The sequence below is a fragment of the Sinocyclocheilus rhinocerous genome, unplaced genomic scaffold, assembly GCF_001515625.1.
Source record: "Sinocyclocheilus rhinocerous isolate Xijiao unplaced genomic scaffold, SAMN03320098_v1.1 scaffold590, whole genome shotgun sequence".
Classification (NCBI taxonomy): Eukaryota; Metazoa; Chordata; class Actinopteri; order Cypriniformes; family Cyprinidae; genus Sinocyclocheilus; species Sinocyclocheilus rhinocerous.
In genome coordinates, this window is record NW_015637177.1 from 520,195 (window position 1) to 535,809 (window position 15,615).

A 15,615-nucleotide genomic window follows, 5' to 3' on the forward strand; every position below is an offset into this window, starting at 1 on the left:
TAATTCATGACTAACTTTGATCAAAAAACAACAAAATTGCTCTATACGTTATGTTTTTTTTTATGTTAACGTTGATACAGTAGTGTTCTCTACTGCTGCCTCCGAGTAGTTAGCCGCAGTTATAAGCTCGATGTTTATAAATAAGGGCTATGCAATGAAGAAAAATATCACATTTTCATAATACAATGTATTTATATACTCTTAAATACCTAAATTCATTTTTCAATTAAAAAAAAAATAGAACTGATATGAGCTATATCCGCTCCTAAAATATTCTCAAATGATGTATTCTCACTGAGACTATTCTGGATTTCTCTATCACACCACAAACCTCTGACGCACACATCTAAACACACCCTTCCCCCACTCTCATCCCGCACACACACACACACACACACACACACAGGAGCGCGCACCATCACAGACTCACTCACTCACTCACTCACTCTCTCTCTCTCTCTCTCTACTCACACACACACACACACACACACACACAGACAGACAGGCAGCCTACAAGTGTGCATACAATCTGAGACTACTATGCAAAAACACACTCAAACATACACATTCACGTGCATGTAATGGTTAGATAACAATCTTTTAAAATGCACATATAGATATGTAACACTTCTACACATACACAGACATGATTTATAAACTTGTTCTTTCATGGGGACCAAAAATGTGCCCAAAAGGTCAACATTTATTGGTATCCTTATAACTATCCTTATTTTGTCCCCTCATTCTGTCCCCATAATGTAGGGAATACCAGGACCACACACACACACACACACACACACTTATATGTGGTTTGCGGGGAGTCTCCATAGATGTAATGGTTTTTATACTGTACAAACTGTATTTTCTATCCTAGAAAATAGCCTAACCCTGCCCCTCACAGAAAACTCCTGGCATTTTTTGAATTTCAAAAAACACAGTTTAGTGCATTTTTAAAGCCATTTGGTTAACAAGGACACAGGAAGTGTCCTCATAAACCATATTTACGTTGTAATACCCATGTCATTATACACATTTGTGTATATACCTCATAAACCATGTATTCAAGCACACACACACACTCACACACACTCTAGATCTCACAAAGGCATGTGTTCACACACACACACAATCTGACTCTCACACAGATTCTCCCTCCTACGCAAGCGCACACACACATTTCCCCTTTCTCGCCTCACACACACACACACACACGCGCTCTCTTTAACACACCCCTCCCCCTTTCATTCTCTCACACACATCCTGCCTCATGCGCACACATCACATATACAGTCACATTCGCTCTATTCTCTCTCACTTTGTAACTCACTTGCACATGCATACTCAGACAAATACACACATACACAACCCTCCCCCTTTCACAGGCATCCTGCCTCTCTTCCAATAACACACACACACACTCAGATCACATAAACTCCACCCCTCTTCCAAACACACATCCTTCTTTTCCTTTATCACAGTTGTACACACATATACTCACACATACAAAAAATCACAAAACTAAGTTATTGACAGCAACTTGTTTGAATGACAGCTCAGATATTGCTATTTATTGCAGTGCAAGTTTAAAACGCATATATTAATAATAAAATATTATATGGTAGTGTTTTTCTTTCTTCACCAATTCCAGTCTCTTCATACAGTAACCAGGTGCTGAATCATTAATGCTCTTCCACCAGAGTTCCTCCATACAGTACGTCTCATAAATCAAAGACCGACCCAGGCTTGCTAAGATACGGATTTTGAGTAGATACTGAACATGCTAAAATCAGTGTAAAGGCACAATGACTTCAATTATCATGAAATAGGCCTTGTCTGGACCCTTTTCTTTCAGTCACAGAGACTGTGACAAATTGACCTGGAATAAAAAGCAGAACTTTATGTAGCCAGCAGAGGGCATGAGTGTTTCATGAATGTGGATGGGGGAATTAATCCAAACAAACATCAACAGATGGTACACTTAATAACTGCCCACTGCATATGCAACAGGAATGACAAGCATTTGAATAATAAATGTGAAGAAGCAGCCTTTTAAAGTTGTGTATCACTGTTTGTACAGGGGACTCTCCATAGGCGTAATGGTTTTTATACTGTACAAACTGTATTTTCTATCCTAGAAAATAGCCTAACCCTGCCCCTCACAGAAAACTCCTGGCATTTTTTGAATTTCAAAAAACACAGTTTAGTGCATTTTTAAAGCCATTTGGTTAACAAGGACACAGGAAGTGTCCTCATAAACCATATTTACGTTGTAATACCCATGTCATTATACACATTTGTGTATATACCTCATAAACCATGTATTCAAGCACACACACACACTCACACACACTCTAGATCTCACAAAGGCATGTGTTCACACACACACACAATCTGACTCTCACACAGATTCTCCCTCCTACGCAAGCGCACACACACATTTCCCCTTTCTCGCCTCACACACACACACACACACACACACACACACACACACACACGCACGCACACACACACTCGCTCTCTGTTACACACCCCTCCCCCATCTCTCTCACACACACATCCTGCCTCGCGCGCACACATCACATACACACATTCACATTCTCTCAATTCTCTCTCACTCTGTAACTCACTTGCACATGCATATACTCAGACAAATACACACATACAATAACACACACATACACACCCTTCCCCCTTTCACAGGCATCCTGCCTCTCTTCCAATACACACACACACACACACACACTCAGATCACAAACATACACTCCACCCCCTCTCTTCCAAACACACATCCTGCTTTTCCTTTATCACAGTTGTCCACACATATACACACACACATACAAAAAGAGTCATCAAACTGTAAGTTATTGACAGAAACCTGTTTGAATGACAGCTCAGATATTGTCATTTATTGCAGTGCAAGTTTAAAATGCATATATTAATAATAAATTATTATATGTTAGAGTTTTTCTTTCTTCACCAATTCCAGTCTCTTCATACAGTAACCAGGTGCTGAATCATTAATGCTCTTCCACCAGAGTTCCTCCATACAGTACGTCTCATAAATCAAAGACCGACCCAGGCTTGCTAAGATACGGATTTTGAGTAGATACTGAACATGCTAAAATCAGTGTAAAGGCACAATGACTTCAATTATCATGAAATAGGCCTTGTCTGGACCCTTTTCTTTCAGAGTCACAGAGACTGTGACAAGTTGACCTGGAATAAAAAGCAGAACTTTATGTAGCCAGCAGAGGGCATGAGTGTTTCATGAATGTGGATGGGGGAATTAATCCAAACAAACATCAACAGATGGTACACTTAATAACTGCCCACTGCATATGCAACAGGAATGACAAGCATTTGAATAATAAATGTGAAGAAGCAGCCTTTTAAAGTTGTGTATCACTGTTTGTACAGTAGATTGTTCTAGATATTTGAAACAGTAGATTATCATTTTGAGGAGAAATTTCCAGGGATTGTCCACCAAAAATGAATATTCCTTCATCATTTACTCGCTCGCATTTACTCATGTCCTTCCAAATCTGTATAAAGAAGAAGATATTTCAAAGAACGTAGGGGTCCAAAAAAAGAAAAAAGAAAGAAAGAAATAATAAAAGAAAAAGAGATAGATATTTTGGTAACACTTTACAGTAAAGTCTTATTTGTTAATATTAGTTCATGCATAAACTCATGTAAACTAACAATGAGCATGATTAACTTTTGATGCTAGGTAATAAAAAATAAGAATTGTTTATTGTTCATGTTAGTTAACAGTGTATTAAGTAATGTTAACAGATACAACTTTTGATTAAAAACATGTTTGTATATGTTGAAATCAAGATTAGCTAGTATTAATAAATGCTGGGGAAGTTCAGTTAACTAATGTTAACGAATGAAATCTTATTGTAAAGTGCTAACAACATTTTTATATTTTCTTTTACATTCCACAAAGGATAGTGCAGGTTTAATAATACAGATTCAGAATGACATGAGGGTGTGTAAATTAATGACAGAATGCTCATTTTTGTGTGAACTATCCCTTATAGATACAAATAAATGCATACAGTAATATTGATACGCAAACAAAATTATGATATATTAACTCACTTTGATCATCATGGTCAATTTAAAAAAAAAAGGGTCTGCAGTGTCTTCTATGACTCAACAATCTGAAGGTCAACAATCTCGAAAGGTAATAAAACCATACAGTACATTTACATTCATTGCTACAGTCTAAAATCTAATTTTAATGACCAAGAAATATATTAAAATAACTTTCATAAAATAATATCTTGTCCAAACCCTCCCCTCCTGCTTTCCCCATGCTGGAATGCTGAATTCCAGTGACTGCATCCAGATCCTCTGACTCTCTACATTCTCCATGCTGTACTGAAATTCCTTCTCCTCATTCTTATCATACTGACCTCTTCCTCTCCACCCTTTCATTCTCTTTTTTTCATCACATATCCAGTCTCACTTCCTCATTTTCCCGGCGCCTCTTCTTGTCCTTCGGGACATTGTCTTTGGTGCTTTCTCCATCTCTGCTGGCATTGAGCGGAGGGTGTCAGATGTTTGGCCTGTCCAGTGCACGAGGTCCTGCAGCACTCGTACAATCCACATCTTCAGACCGAAACTCCCACTGGCCGCTTGACCATCCAGCTCCTTTCACACAAGCACAGACAGATTGTTTATAAAACTGAGATGTTTTTTATCAGAACAGCATCACATTTATGAGAAAACAGAGCAGCAATATATTTAAATGGCTGGCTAAACATAACTTCTGCACCTCTTTAACTTTAGCTTCAAATTTGTGGCCATCCACTAGCAGCTGCTCTGTGCTTGCCAACAGGTGCCCCAGACGATCCCTCACAGTTTTACGTTTTCTCTTGTACTCGCTGTCTTCGTCGGAAAATTCTGCATCCTCCCGGGTAATGACATCTTCCAGAAGTCGCAGACACTCCTTGAGCGCAGCATGCAGGATAGATATTTTTTCTGCATCTGACAGCTGAGGAACCAGTGGAGGAATGGACACTAAATAACCTCCGTCAACCGGCGAGGACGGCAGTGATTCACTGTTTCTCTAAACCGTGAGACAAAGGGAATGAGTGGAGGTTACAAGAAATGATGACGGAATTGATAAACAAACATGTGGTGAACATATGAATAAAAGCAGCAATTAAAAAATAATAAAAGATAGAGCCAAGCTAACTCGTATAAACTTGCACAGTCAACACACAATTTCCAAAGTTCACCTGAACATTGTATTTATTTAATTATTGTTTATTTAACAGGAACAATACAGAATAACATTATTGCACAGTATTGAGCAGCTGATGTTTGAGGGCGAACTTGGGTAAACTAGGAAACTTTTTGCAATTGAGATGACTGGGTGAGGCTAGAAATACAACAAGCAATAAACAATCTACAACTTAACACACACACACACACACACACACGTAGTACACAGAGAGAGAGAGAGAAATAATGATCACAATTTATAGTTTAAGCCCGTTTTTATCTATTTAAAACTCCCAAAAAGTTGCATATTCCTTTGAAAGGATATGAAATGAAAAACACATTACAAATATTTTAGCCTTGTATAATTTTCCTCTCACCTTCAGCCAGAGCTTTTCTCTCAACTTTAGCCTGATGCTCATAGAAGCATGTTGTTGGCATTTTATTAAGTCACTAATTAATAATGTAGCACCCTCTGAAGCTTTCCTCTCTGATCAGCTCGTGCTGTACCTAGGCTGAATAGGAATCAAATGTTGCTCACCTATTTCTAAAGTTCAATGACTACCCTACATTCCAAACCGCTCCCAAGTTTCAGGCTACTTTTCCACCGAAACAAGCCTAAACTCAGAATTGTTTCAACGTTCAGGGAAAACAAGAGAGAAGGCGGTGGACCTGAACGATCTGGCAGGTATCCAAAAATGTTTATTTTTATTTTTTTATGGGACAATCACGCTTTATAATCCAGCAGCACTTTCCATCCGCTGCGCGCGCCGACAAGTCTGGATAACCCCGCAGCCGCACAGACAACGCTGTCACTTCTGACACAATTCATTTGCTGCTTCCCCCAGACACTCCTTCAACTAAATGTCATGATGCCGATGACTTCAATTTGCGTCGCACACCATGCAGGCCATAATTAAGAAAGGCTCGACGGTTAAATATAATAATTAGATTAGTTCTGTATAAATAAGACTTACGTATAACTCCAGGAGTTGGATGCATTCCTTATGAAGCAGCCGGGCTAAAGCTGCGGTTCTCCCTGCGTGGCCCCGCAACCCATGACGACCGTTTGCACTTCTGCCAGCCATTTATACTCCAAAACACCTACTATTTGAAAAATAACGTGTGAATCAACAGCAGGAATAAATCAGCATATATTCTTGCTTTTATAGGACCCCCTTATACTACCGTAGGCTGTATAGATGTTAAATGGTGATGATCCTCAGTCGCTGTTTCTCAGTAGCGGTTATTTCACTTTCGCCAAAATACCTCTCATGACTTACAGCACGACTTCCAAAACGCTGTTCTCCCGTTTTAATGTAGTTCTGAATTAGCCGTGACTCCGCCTCTTTATGGGAACGTGGTGCGTTTGAGGGGCTGGGAAAGTCAAGACGGAATTTCATTGGCTCAGAGTTCACCTCATAGACCCACCGCTTAATACCAATGCAAACTGGAAAATATAAATAAATAAAAAGAATAAGCACCCAATAGAGCCGTTTGTTTTTAAAGCCTGGAAGGAAATGAAGATTTTTTTTCTCGCCTCTGGAATTTCCTATGGGATTTTAGAATGACGGTTTTTGGTTTATCAGTAAAATAAGGTCTGTGGTTTACATTACGTTTTGTTTTATGAGTTGCATAGAATCATAACTGAAATGTGAATTTTGAGCATCTACATATCATGATCTATAAGCAGCCTACTGTAAATTACGTCTTTAGTGATAATAGCTCATTTTATTTTAAGTTTTCATCTGTTCTAGATAGAAGGATGTTGTTTGGACCAGAAGCAGAGTAGGCTACAAGTTTGAGATTGAGGCAGATCTAATAAGAATATAATATATGTATACATATTAAATGTCCATATATGAAATATATTGTCATATGAAATAAAACATAAAACCTATTTCACATATTAACATATAGGCTTATATCTAGCCCAAATAGGTATGAGTAATATGTGGATATATATGTTATGTACATGTATATCCATCCAAAAATGCATGTTGATATTTTATAAGTAAATATAAAAGACATGTATTTAAGAATGTATTACAATAACATATATAAGCATAAAGATTTTTTGTGTTTTTGTTGTTTTAATAAAGTTGCATATATAAATTATATATATATATATTGCTACACGTAATACAATATAAAAATCATCATATATACTATTAACATATGAACATATACAATTTTTACTACTGAATTTTAAATAGTCATAAATGTATATCTTCAAGAATGTACACATGTGAAAATTATATATGGTCTTATAGGTAGGCCTATACTACTCTTGATATAGTGTAATATATGTCATATACATTTCCATACGGGTTTAAACAAATCAAAGAACTCTGAATCAAAGAATGATTAGGATGACATGTTAATGACACTGTTTTTGTAAAAGCTGATTTAGAATTCACTTAAAGCAAATGGATTACTTGTTTTATGTTGTTGCAAGTTGCTTAAATTATTTAATGCATGTCAAGAAATTCCTTAATGTCTTTAGATTTGAATACAGAAATGTTGCACTCTAATAAGCAGCAGAAAACATGATTAAATTAGCCAAAATTTGTAAGTTCAGTTTGTGAATGGCCATTTAAATTCTGCAGAAATCTGCTGTGCTTTTTGCCAAATTCTGTGGTCAGGCGGTCCAGGTGTTACCTAATCAGATAAACAAGATGTCTACGTGAAATAACAAGGAAGGGTGGTATAAATGGGTGGTATTCCACTTTTCTATTTTTTTCTAAGCTTATCAGTGCCCACACCTTCCCTTTTTTACAATAGGGAGGCCGGAAAATGTTGTAACCTGTCACTCAGATATTTATTCGAGACATTTATTGTGTCTCAAACTGTGATACAGTAGGCCCATATTTGTCTAGAAGTGGAAATGCTTAGGAATACACAACATTTCAACATTTAAATTGCGTGAAGTGTCAAAAGTGATGTTGTTAAAACCTATATTTCACTATACTCACATATGTAATCCCTGCCTATATGTGACATATTTAACTTAAATGTGCCTTCTTATTGTCAGTGGATGTATATCAAGTGATGTGAAACATTTCTTTGCATTTTGTGGTTTCACTAGAAGCTGTGGAAAAGTGACAGGACAGAACATGACTCTGTTTGCAGACTGTGCATGAGAGAAGATATAGCCTACACTGTTGCCATATTCCTTCCGCTACTGATAACAGCTGCTACACTCATCTTAAACATTACAAATAAATTTCAGTGCCGAATCGCTATTCATTCACCACTTGTTAACAAAATTGTTACATATGGGTACAAAAAAAGTCATGTCCCATCAGTGCCCAGCGCCACTGTAAATAATGCATGTCTCTTGGTGTATTAGGCCTGTTTTAAAAGACGTCGGTGTTATTTTAGTATTACTATATAATATTTATTGCAATGTACATTAATACTTTGAATATTATACTTTATTTTTTATATTATACTAATATGTTACTTTATTTTAACTTTAGAATATGTTTTAGTAATTTTGTTTTTTGTGCTTTTGTCATTTTTATATATTATTTTATCCTATTTGTTTTTTATTTTACATTTAGTATTAGTAGCCTAATTTTAAAACTTCAAATTATTTATTTCATTTAGTTGCCAAAGTAACATTTCTAATTATCAGTATTATTTAGCATGTTATGTTTAAGTATTTGATCTAATATTTCCATTTTATTTTTATTATTGGTTAAGTTTATATCATTGTCGCAATACCATTCCGCGCCTCGCGGTGGCACTTTCATTTACTTTTTATTTCCACGCTCACAAATCTGTTTGGGGACCAAGAAGAAAACCTGACTTCCGGATAAACAAACGATTAAATGACAGTTGAATCTCGATATCCAGTCATACTGATAAGTTTTTCAAAGAATTTGGATCACAGTTCTCAATAACTTGTATATAAATCGATATGAATTCGCTTGTGGGATACGGGGTTTCATCCGAGTCAGAGGATGAAGAGAAAGGAGAAGACAATACGAAGGAGTAAGTAATTCATAATTAAATAAACAAATACATTATTTATAATATCCGTTTTCAATCAGTATAGGAGTTTTTAATTTGAGAAAGCCAAGTGTAAAGAGTAGTTTCCACGGTCGTAATCTTAAATCTTAAAAGGATAGCTCATTCAAAAAAAATTTTTTTCCATCATTTACTCACTATCGTGTAATTACAAACCAGCATGAATTCTTCAGTGGAACAAAATTATCTATATATATATAAAACAATAATAATTTATTTTGAACTGAGTAAGAGTGAATGGGGACTGGGGCTGTCAAGCTCCACAAAGGACAAAAAGCACCATAAAAGTAGTCCACACGACTTGTGGACTGTATTCCAAGTCTTCTGAAGCCAAGCGATAGCTTTTTGTAAGGAAATATAAGTCCTGTAATTTAATACTGTAAATTCAAATCTTGTTTGAGAACGATGGTCACCATTCACTTTCATTTTGTGGTAAAGAACTAATTGTTCTACAATAACTCATTTTGTGATTTAAAAGTAAATTGTTTAACTTGCAGATAATGTAAAAATAAAATTAAAAAGCCACTTGGAGTGCGCTTTCACGACTGCTTAACATTTTTTAAAAGTGCACTTTGTAATAATGTAAAATTGAAAGTTTTACTTTAACTTACATTTTAAATTGTTTAATTTGTCGTTGTGCTTTACAGATTATTTTGATGTGTTCACATACTAAAGCACATGAAAATGCTTGATTCTAATTTTTAACTGTAGTGTGTTATTCGATATTACATTTAAAGTTAATACATTTCAATTGAAATAATTACAAATGTGTAAATACAAATATATTTAAATACATGACATACAAATTTCAATAGAAATAATTAAAGCATATTTTAGTTTAGAATATATGCTTGTAAGTACACTTTAACCGTTTTTCAAAGAAGAATAGAAGTGATTATGAAATTACATATAAAGATGTTCTTAAGTTCTACTTTAGTGGATCAAAAAAGCACTCTTAATTTCAACTAATTGCATTTGATATAGATTTAAACTAAAATATGTTTTAATTTGATTGCAATTAAGTGCTTAAAACATTACATTCAGTTCGCACTTAAGTACGTTCTTTTAAAGTGTATTATTTCACTTTAAAAAGTAAGGTATGAGAAACTGCTTCTTTTTCACAAGGGTGATAAGGGTGTTGTGCGTGTGCGTAAACTAAGAAAGAATATAATAAAAGTTAGAAAAAAGTTTGACAGCAGTGGTCACCATTCACTTTCATGAATAAATGATTACATGATAAAACAAAAAGGTCAGTTATTCCTTTAATGAGCTGAGAATGATCAAGTATCACTTAGATAAACATCTTTAATTATTTCTGCTTAGGTCCTTCAAAAAGACAGAATGCACTGTAGAGAAGACGAAAAGCTGTAATTTCCTGTTGGAGTCGGAATCGCTTTCCAGTGAGTCTGAATCTGGTCCAGAGAATGAGGATCAAGAGGAGCCGCCCAATGCTGATCGCTCCATTTCCGAGCCCTCGCCACTCTTCTCCGTCCGTCCTCACACTCACAAGCTCCCTCCTCCACCTCTGGGAGGATCCAGCTCGGGTGGAGCGCTTACAGGCAGCAGTGTGTTTGCTAATCCATTCAAAGAGCTGGCTGAGGAGAGACTGAATGTCCTACAGAAACATGTACCTCTTACTTTACAAGCGCGCCCCGCCCAGATTGATGGTAAGCGCATTTGTGTGGCCTACAGGAGGGATGGCCGCTGCCGCTTTGGAAGCCGCTGCAAGTTCGCACATGACAGCGATCTGCAGAGTAACGTGGTCACCTCTGACAGTGGGCCAAAAGACAATGTTACAGTTCCACACAATGATGGTCCGCTGGCTTCTTGTGAGGAAGACGCAGAGACAGATGGAGAGAAAGACAATGAACAGCGAAAGAAGAGAAGAGTGGGGCTGAATGATTCTCTCATTCCACCAAAACGTGCACTCAAGCAGTATGCCAGACTCTCACAACCATAAAAGTTCAAAACTTTCTGTCTGTATGACATAATTTGGGTAACAACTTACTTTTGTGAAAAACATCCACGATGCCGTGTTATATGTATTGAATTAATATGCTACTGATGAGATTGTGATAAGTAGTCTGTAAAATGTGTTACAGATTTTCTCCAGAGGTTTTTGTTTTGTAGACAAAGGCGATGTGGTCAATACTAGCAGAGAGAGACTTGTGAAAATTCTTCTAACAAATGTAAGCAATAGATGTCATTATTAAAATGGCATTTATCTGGGTCTTATTTGGCTTCCAAAAGCCCCCCCCTTTTTAATCCTACATTAGTCTAAGGTTTTGAAACAATAAATGTAAGTATGTATACATATTGTGTATTTGATGACTCTAAAAATATATATGGCCAATGTTTTTTTCAAATTTAAGTGTCCCTTTTTTAATATCATGGTTCATTTCTCATGGGGTTGCACTATATATTGGTGTTGTATCTGTTACTGGTGATATTAGAGACTTCTTTTCATTAAATTGGTAGCTATAAGTTTAAATGTGATATACACAAGTTCAAAAGTTTGGAGGCAGTTAGATTTGTTTGAAAGAAATTAGTACATTTATTAAGCAAAGATGCATTAAATGCATGCAGTGACAGAAAAGACTTTTATAAGTAATGTAACGAAAGTATATTTCAAGTAAATGCTGTCATTTTAAACTTTATATTCATCAAAGAATCATGAAAAAAAAAAAGTGTTTTCAACATTTATAATAATAAATGTTTCTTCAGCACCAAATCAGCATATTAGAATTATTTCTAAAGGATAATGTTAAACAGAAGAGAAATGGCTGCTGAAAATTCAGCTTTGCCAGCTCAGGAATTAATTTAAAAATGTATTAAAATAGATTTAATTGTACCAGTATTTAACAATATTAGTGTTAACTGCAATTTAGAAAAAAAAAAAACTTAAAAAATACTACACCAAACTTTAAAACTGTAGTGTAGATCAGCCAATTTGATATTTTTCCGCCTTTTTTGCATTTATATTACATTTGCCATCAAATGCTTTAAAAACTCTTATGTTTAAAAATGTTTAAAAACACTAATAATTTAATAACAAGATCTGTTGTAGTGATGCATAAATTCACTTGAAACATTTAAAACAGCTGATTTGTTTTTAGTGTTTTATTTTAAATTTATTTAGACAAAATAGGATGGAATTTTAATAATTGACCATACCATGAAAATGATCAGCTTATCTGTAATACGGGTGCATCCCTAATTTCTACAGTACCTATTCAAGCCACATGATGGCATAAGTTTGCTTATACAAAATGGCTTCACTCACAGACTAATGTGAATTAAGGTCTGTGGAAGCCTCTACAGCCACAAAACAACACACTCACACACAAAACAGATGTGGTTGTTGGAGGGGACTATAACTGTTTATAAACAAAATGAACAATGACAATAACTCAAAACACAGTCTCCCTGGTACAGACATTTTTACAAAGCTACCAAAAGTTAATGCGATTACATACAATATAGTTATGACTATATATTTAACTTCAGGGTGTGTAGGAACGCGACAAATAAGTCATCTCACTATCTTCCATGTTACACCTTCAACATCCTTCCTTCACTACAGCAGAACACGCTGTATTTGGCCGTCTGAACTGTCAGTCATGTTTGGCTCCTCCCCCTCTCCGCCCACCTCCCAAAGCCCACCCCCACTTCCGTTTTCATTAGTTCCATCTCCCTCCCAGACCACCTGTCTCTTCTCTGAAGGAGTAGTGGAAGACTGGGGAGATGTAGATGATGAGGAGGCAGGATCGCCCCCGAATCCCAAAACGCTCCGGGGGAGGGTTTGGGAGAGAAGGGGAGTATTGGGAGCCGGGTTGTAGCTTGGGGGCCTACAGAGGGTCTGGTTTTGATGTGGCTGGGTGGTCTGAAGAGGCAGCTGCTGTGTGACAGAAACCAGTGGGAGCTGCTGTTGAGGAAGAGCTCTGAAGGCCATGTGGACAATCTGGGATTGAGGGCTGTAGGACTGAACGGGCAGCTGCTGGACCAAAGCGGCCTGCTGGGTGTCGCTGGTCGTGGAGGGCTGAATGGGTAGCTGCTGGATTTGGTGTTGCTGCGTCGAGACGAACTGTAGTGGCATCTGCAGAGAGTGAGCGGAGGTCTGCTGTGAAGGAGCACTGTTTTCCTCTTCTGTCGAGGACAAGGCCAGGGTCACCGGTACCTGCATGCTGTGTAGCGGGTGATCCTGATCCACAACCATCACTGGACCCACCTGACCCGCTGGTATCGCAGAGCTCCCCTGGGCCTCAGGGACCACCTGCTCTGTCTGCATGGGGCCTGTGGAGGTGTCCAGCAGCGAGGTGACTCCGGTAGGAGTGGTGATGAGGGATCCGTCATTGGCGGCCAGGGCTTCGGCAATGAGCACCTCGGGGTGGCTCTTGGCTTTGTGAGCCACCACACTGTCCTTCTTTTCGAACTTCTTGCCGCAGATGCTGCAGGAGAACTGGTACGTGGCATCTGCATCGTGCTTCTTCATGTGCCAGTTAAGGGAGGCCTTCTGACGGCAAGTGAAACCACAGATTTCACACCTAGAGAGGAAATGAGATTCTTGAAATTTACTGTCATTTCTTTTTTATAGATCCGCAAAATGTCAGGGCATGTAGGAGCGTGACAAATAACGGTCATCTCACTTATCTTCCATGTTTCACCTTCAACATCCTTCCTTCTCTACATCAGAACAAGCTGGATTTGGCTGCCTGAACTGTCCGTTATGTTTTGCTCCTCCATGTTTGCTCCACATTTTCTTAATAATGACTTAATTTTGTATGTAATCATTTATAAATGATATATATTTGTTAATGAGGGCTGGAAGTGAAGAACACCCAGTTGTGCATAAAACGTACAAAAAAAAAAATCAGCTTTCATGTATTTCATGAGACTTCAGCTTATTATTCATATTAAGTGGCACTGGGGTTTCTGGTGGTTTAATTCTTGGTTTAACAGCAATTTATAAATGATTTTATACAAAATCAATAGCAGTTATTAAGATTGATATTGTATGGCGTTTATAAAATGTGCTTAGGAAAAAATATGATCAAAATATCAACTGTTCTAATAATTATGCATGCATTCTAGGGATGCATGATTTGGGGATAAAAGCTAATTGGGATTTTATGATAAAAAAAAACTGATTGTGTTTAAATGCAATTTTTTTTAAAAGAGCTTCAGGTTTGCTTTGCTTTTTTGTAGGGCTGAAACGTAGCAAGGACATCGATAAAACAGTCCATGTGGTTCAACCGTAATTTTACAAAGCTACGAGAATACTTTTTGTGCACAAAGAAAACAATAAAAACATAATTTATTCAACAATTCTTCTCCCGAGTTACCGTCTTCCGCCATTTTGGATAGTACCCTAGAACGTAATCCACATTGTTTACGTTCAGTAGACAGCGCGCGCATGCTGAACGTAAACAACGCTCATTACAACTATTTTACCGATGTCCCTGCTTCGTTTCTGGACCTGGGAACATTGCAGTTGCATTGCTGTCTACGGAGGGTCAGAGAGCTCTCAGATTTAATCAAAATTATCTTAATTTGTGTTCCGAAGATGAACAGGTGAGTAATTAATGACAGAATTTTAATTTTTGGGTGAACTATCCCTTCAATATAATTTTTTATTTGTTAAGTAGCCATGTAATAAGCAGGATAATTAACAGTCAGCTGGTCATTATCACAAAATTAATCCCTTCAGAAGATACAAAGCCTGATTTCCTGTTAGTGTTTGTTTTACAAAAATGATCAAGCGCCTGTACTTAGTCTTCTCAGCTGGATAAGTAAAAGTATGCCGTGTAGTGTGTAAGCAGCAGAGATTCGACTTACTGCAGTGGTTTCTCTCCGGTGTGTATCATTCGATGCACAGCCAGGTTGTGAGAGCTCTTGAAGGCGCGAGCACAGAACTCACAGATATAGTCTCTCTGATCTGAAACAGACTTTAGACACTTTAAAAAAGCCACCCAACAAAAGACACTTCACGATAACTATTTCAAGCTTTACACTGGATGTGTTTATCTTACCGGTGTGGTGCTTGGCATGCCGCAGTAGTTGTTTCTGCAGCCGGAAGAGTCGTCCGCATGAGGGATGAGGGCAGACGTACTTCTTCTTCATCAGGTGTTGGTATTTAATGTGATGCTGCAGGAGAGAAAGACAACAAAGGCTTCAGGTCTAAACTGTGTGTCAGGTGTCAGTCAGTGAGGGAAACACTAGTTTGCATTTGTACCTGTAAGTAACGCGGATGGGCCAGCACTGTACCACATCCTTCCATTTCACAACGCACATACTGCACCGGCGGCTTTTTCCTGAGTACAAGAACAAATGATCACCATTTATTTA

The 15,615-nt window shown here is 37.4% G+C and overlaps 2 protein-coding genes across 5 annotated transcripts in view; one reads left to right on the forward strand and one right to left on the reverse strand.

Annotated features, from left to right (window-relative positions):
* The first annotated feature begins 9,038 nt into the window (after positions 1–9,038).
* Positions 9,039–11,699, forward strand: LOC107748836 (uncharacterized). Its single transcript, XM_016563814.1, has 2 exons — positions 9,039–9,234; positions 10,594–11,699. Exons 1-2 carry the CDS (start codon positions 9,161–9,163, stop codon positions 11,228–11,230), a joined length of 711 nt encoding a protein of 236 aa, XP_016419300.1. The 5' UTR covers positions 9,039–9,160; the 3' UTR covers positions 11,231–11,699.
* A 932-nt stretch (positions 11,700–12,631) lies between these two features.
* The window catches only part of LOC107748831 (E3 ubiquitin-protein ligase ZFP91-like), an 8,043-nt gene continuing 5,059 nt past the window's right edge, over positions 12,632–15,615 (reverse strand). For all 4 annotated transcript variants that reach the window (XM_016563806.1, XM_016563805.1, XM_016563804.1 and 1 more), the window contains 4 exons: positions 15,503–15,581; positions 15,300–15,414; positions 15,106–15,205; positions 12,632–13,814 (listed from right to left, as the gene is read on the reverse strand). In XM_016563806.1, the coding sequence (XP_016419292.1) occupies positions 12,848–13,814; positions 15,106–15,205; positions 15,300–15,414; positions 15,503–15,581 (1,261 nt within the window). In that variant the 3' untranslated portion in view covers positions 12,632–12,847. The remainder of the gene's footprint in view (positions 13,815–15,105; positions 15,206–15,299; positions 15,415–15,502; positions 15,582–15,615) is intronic.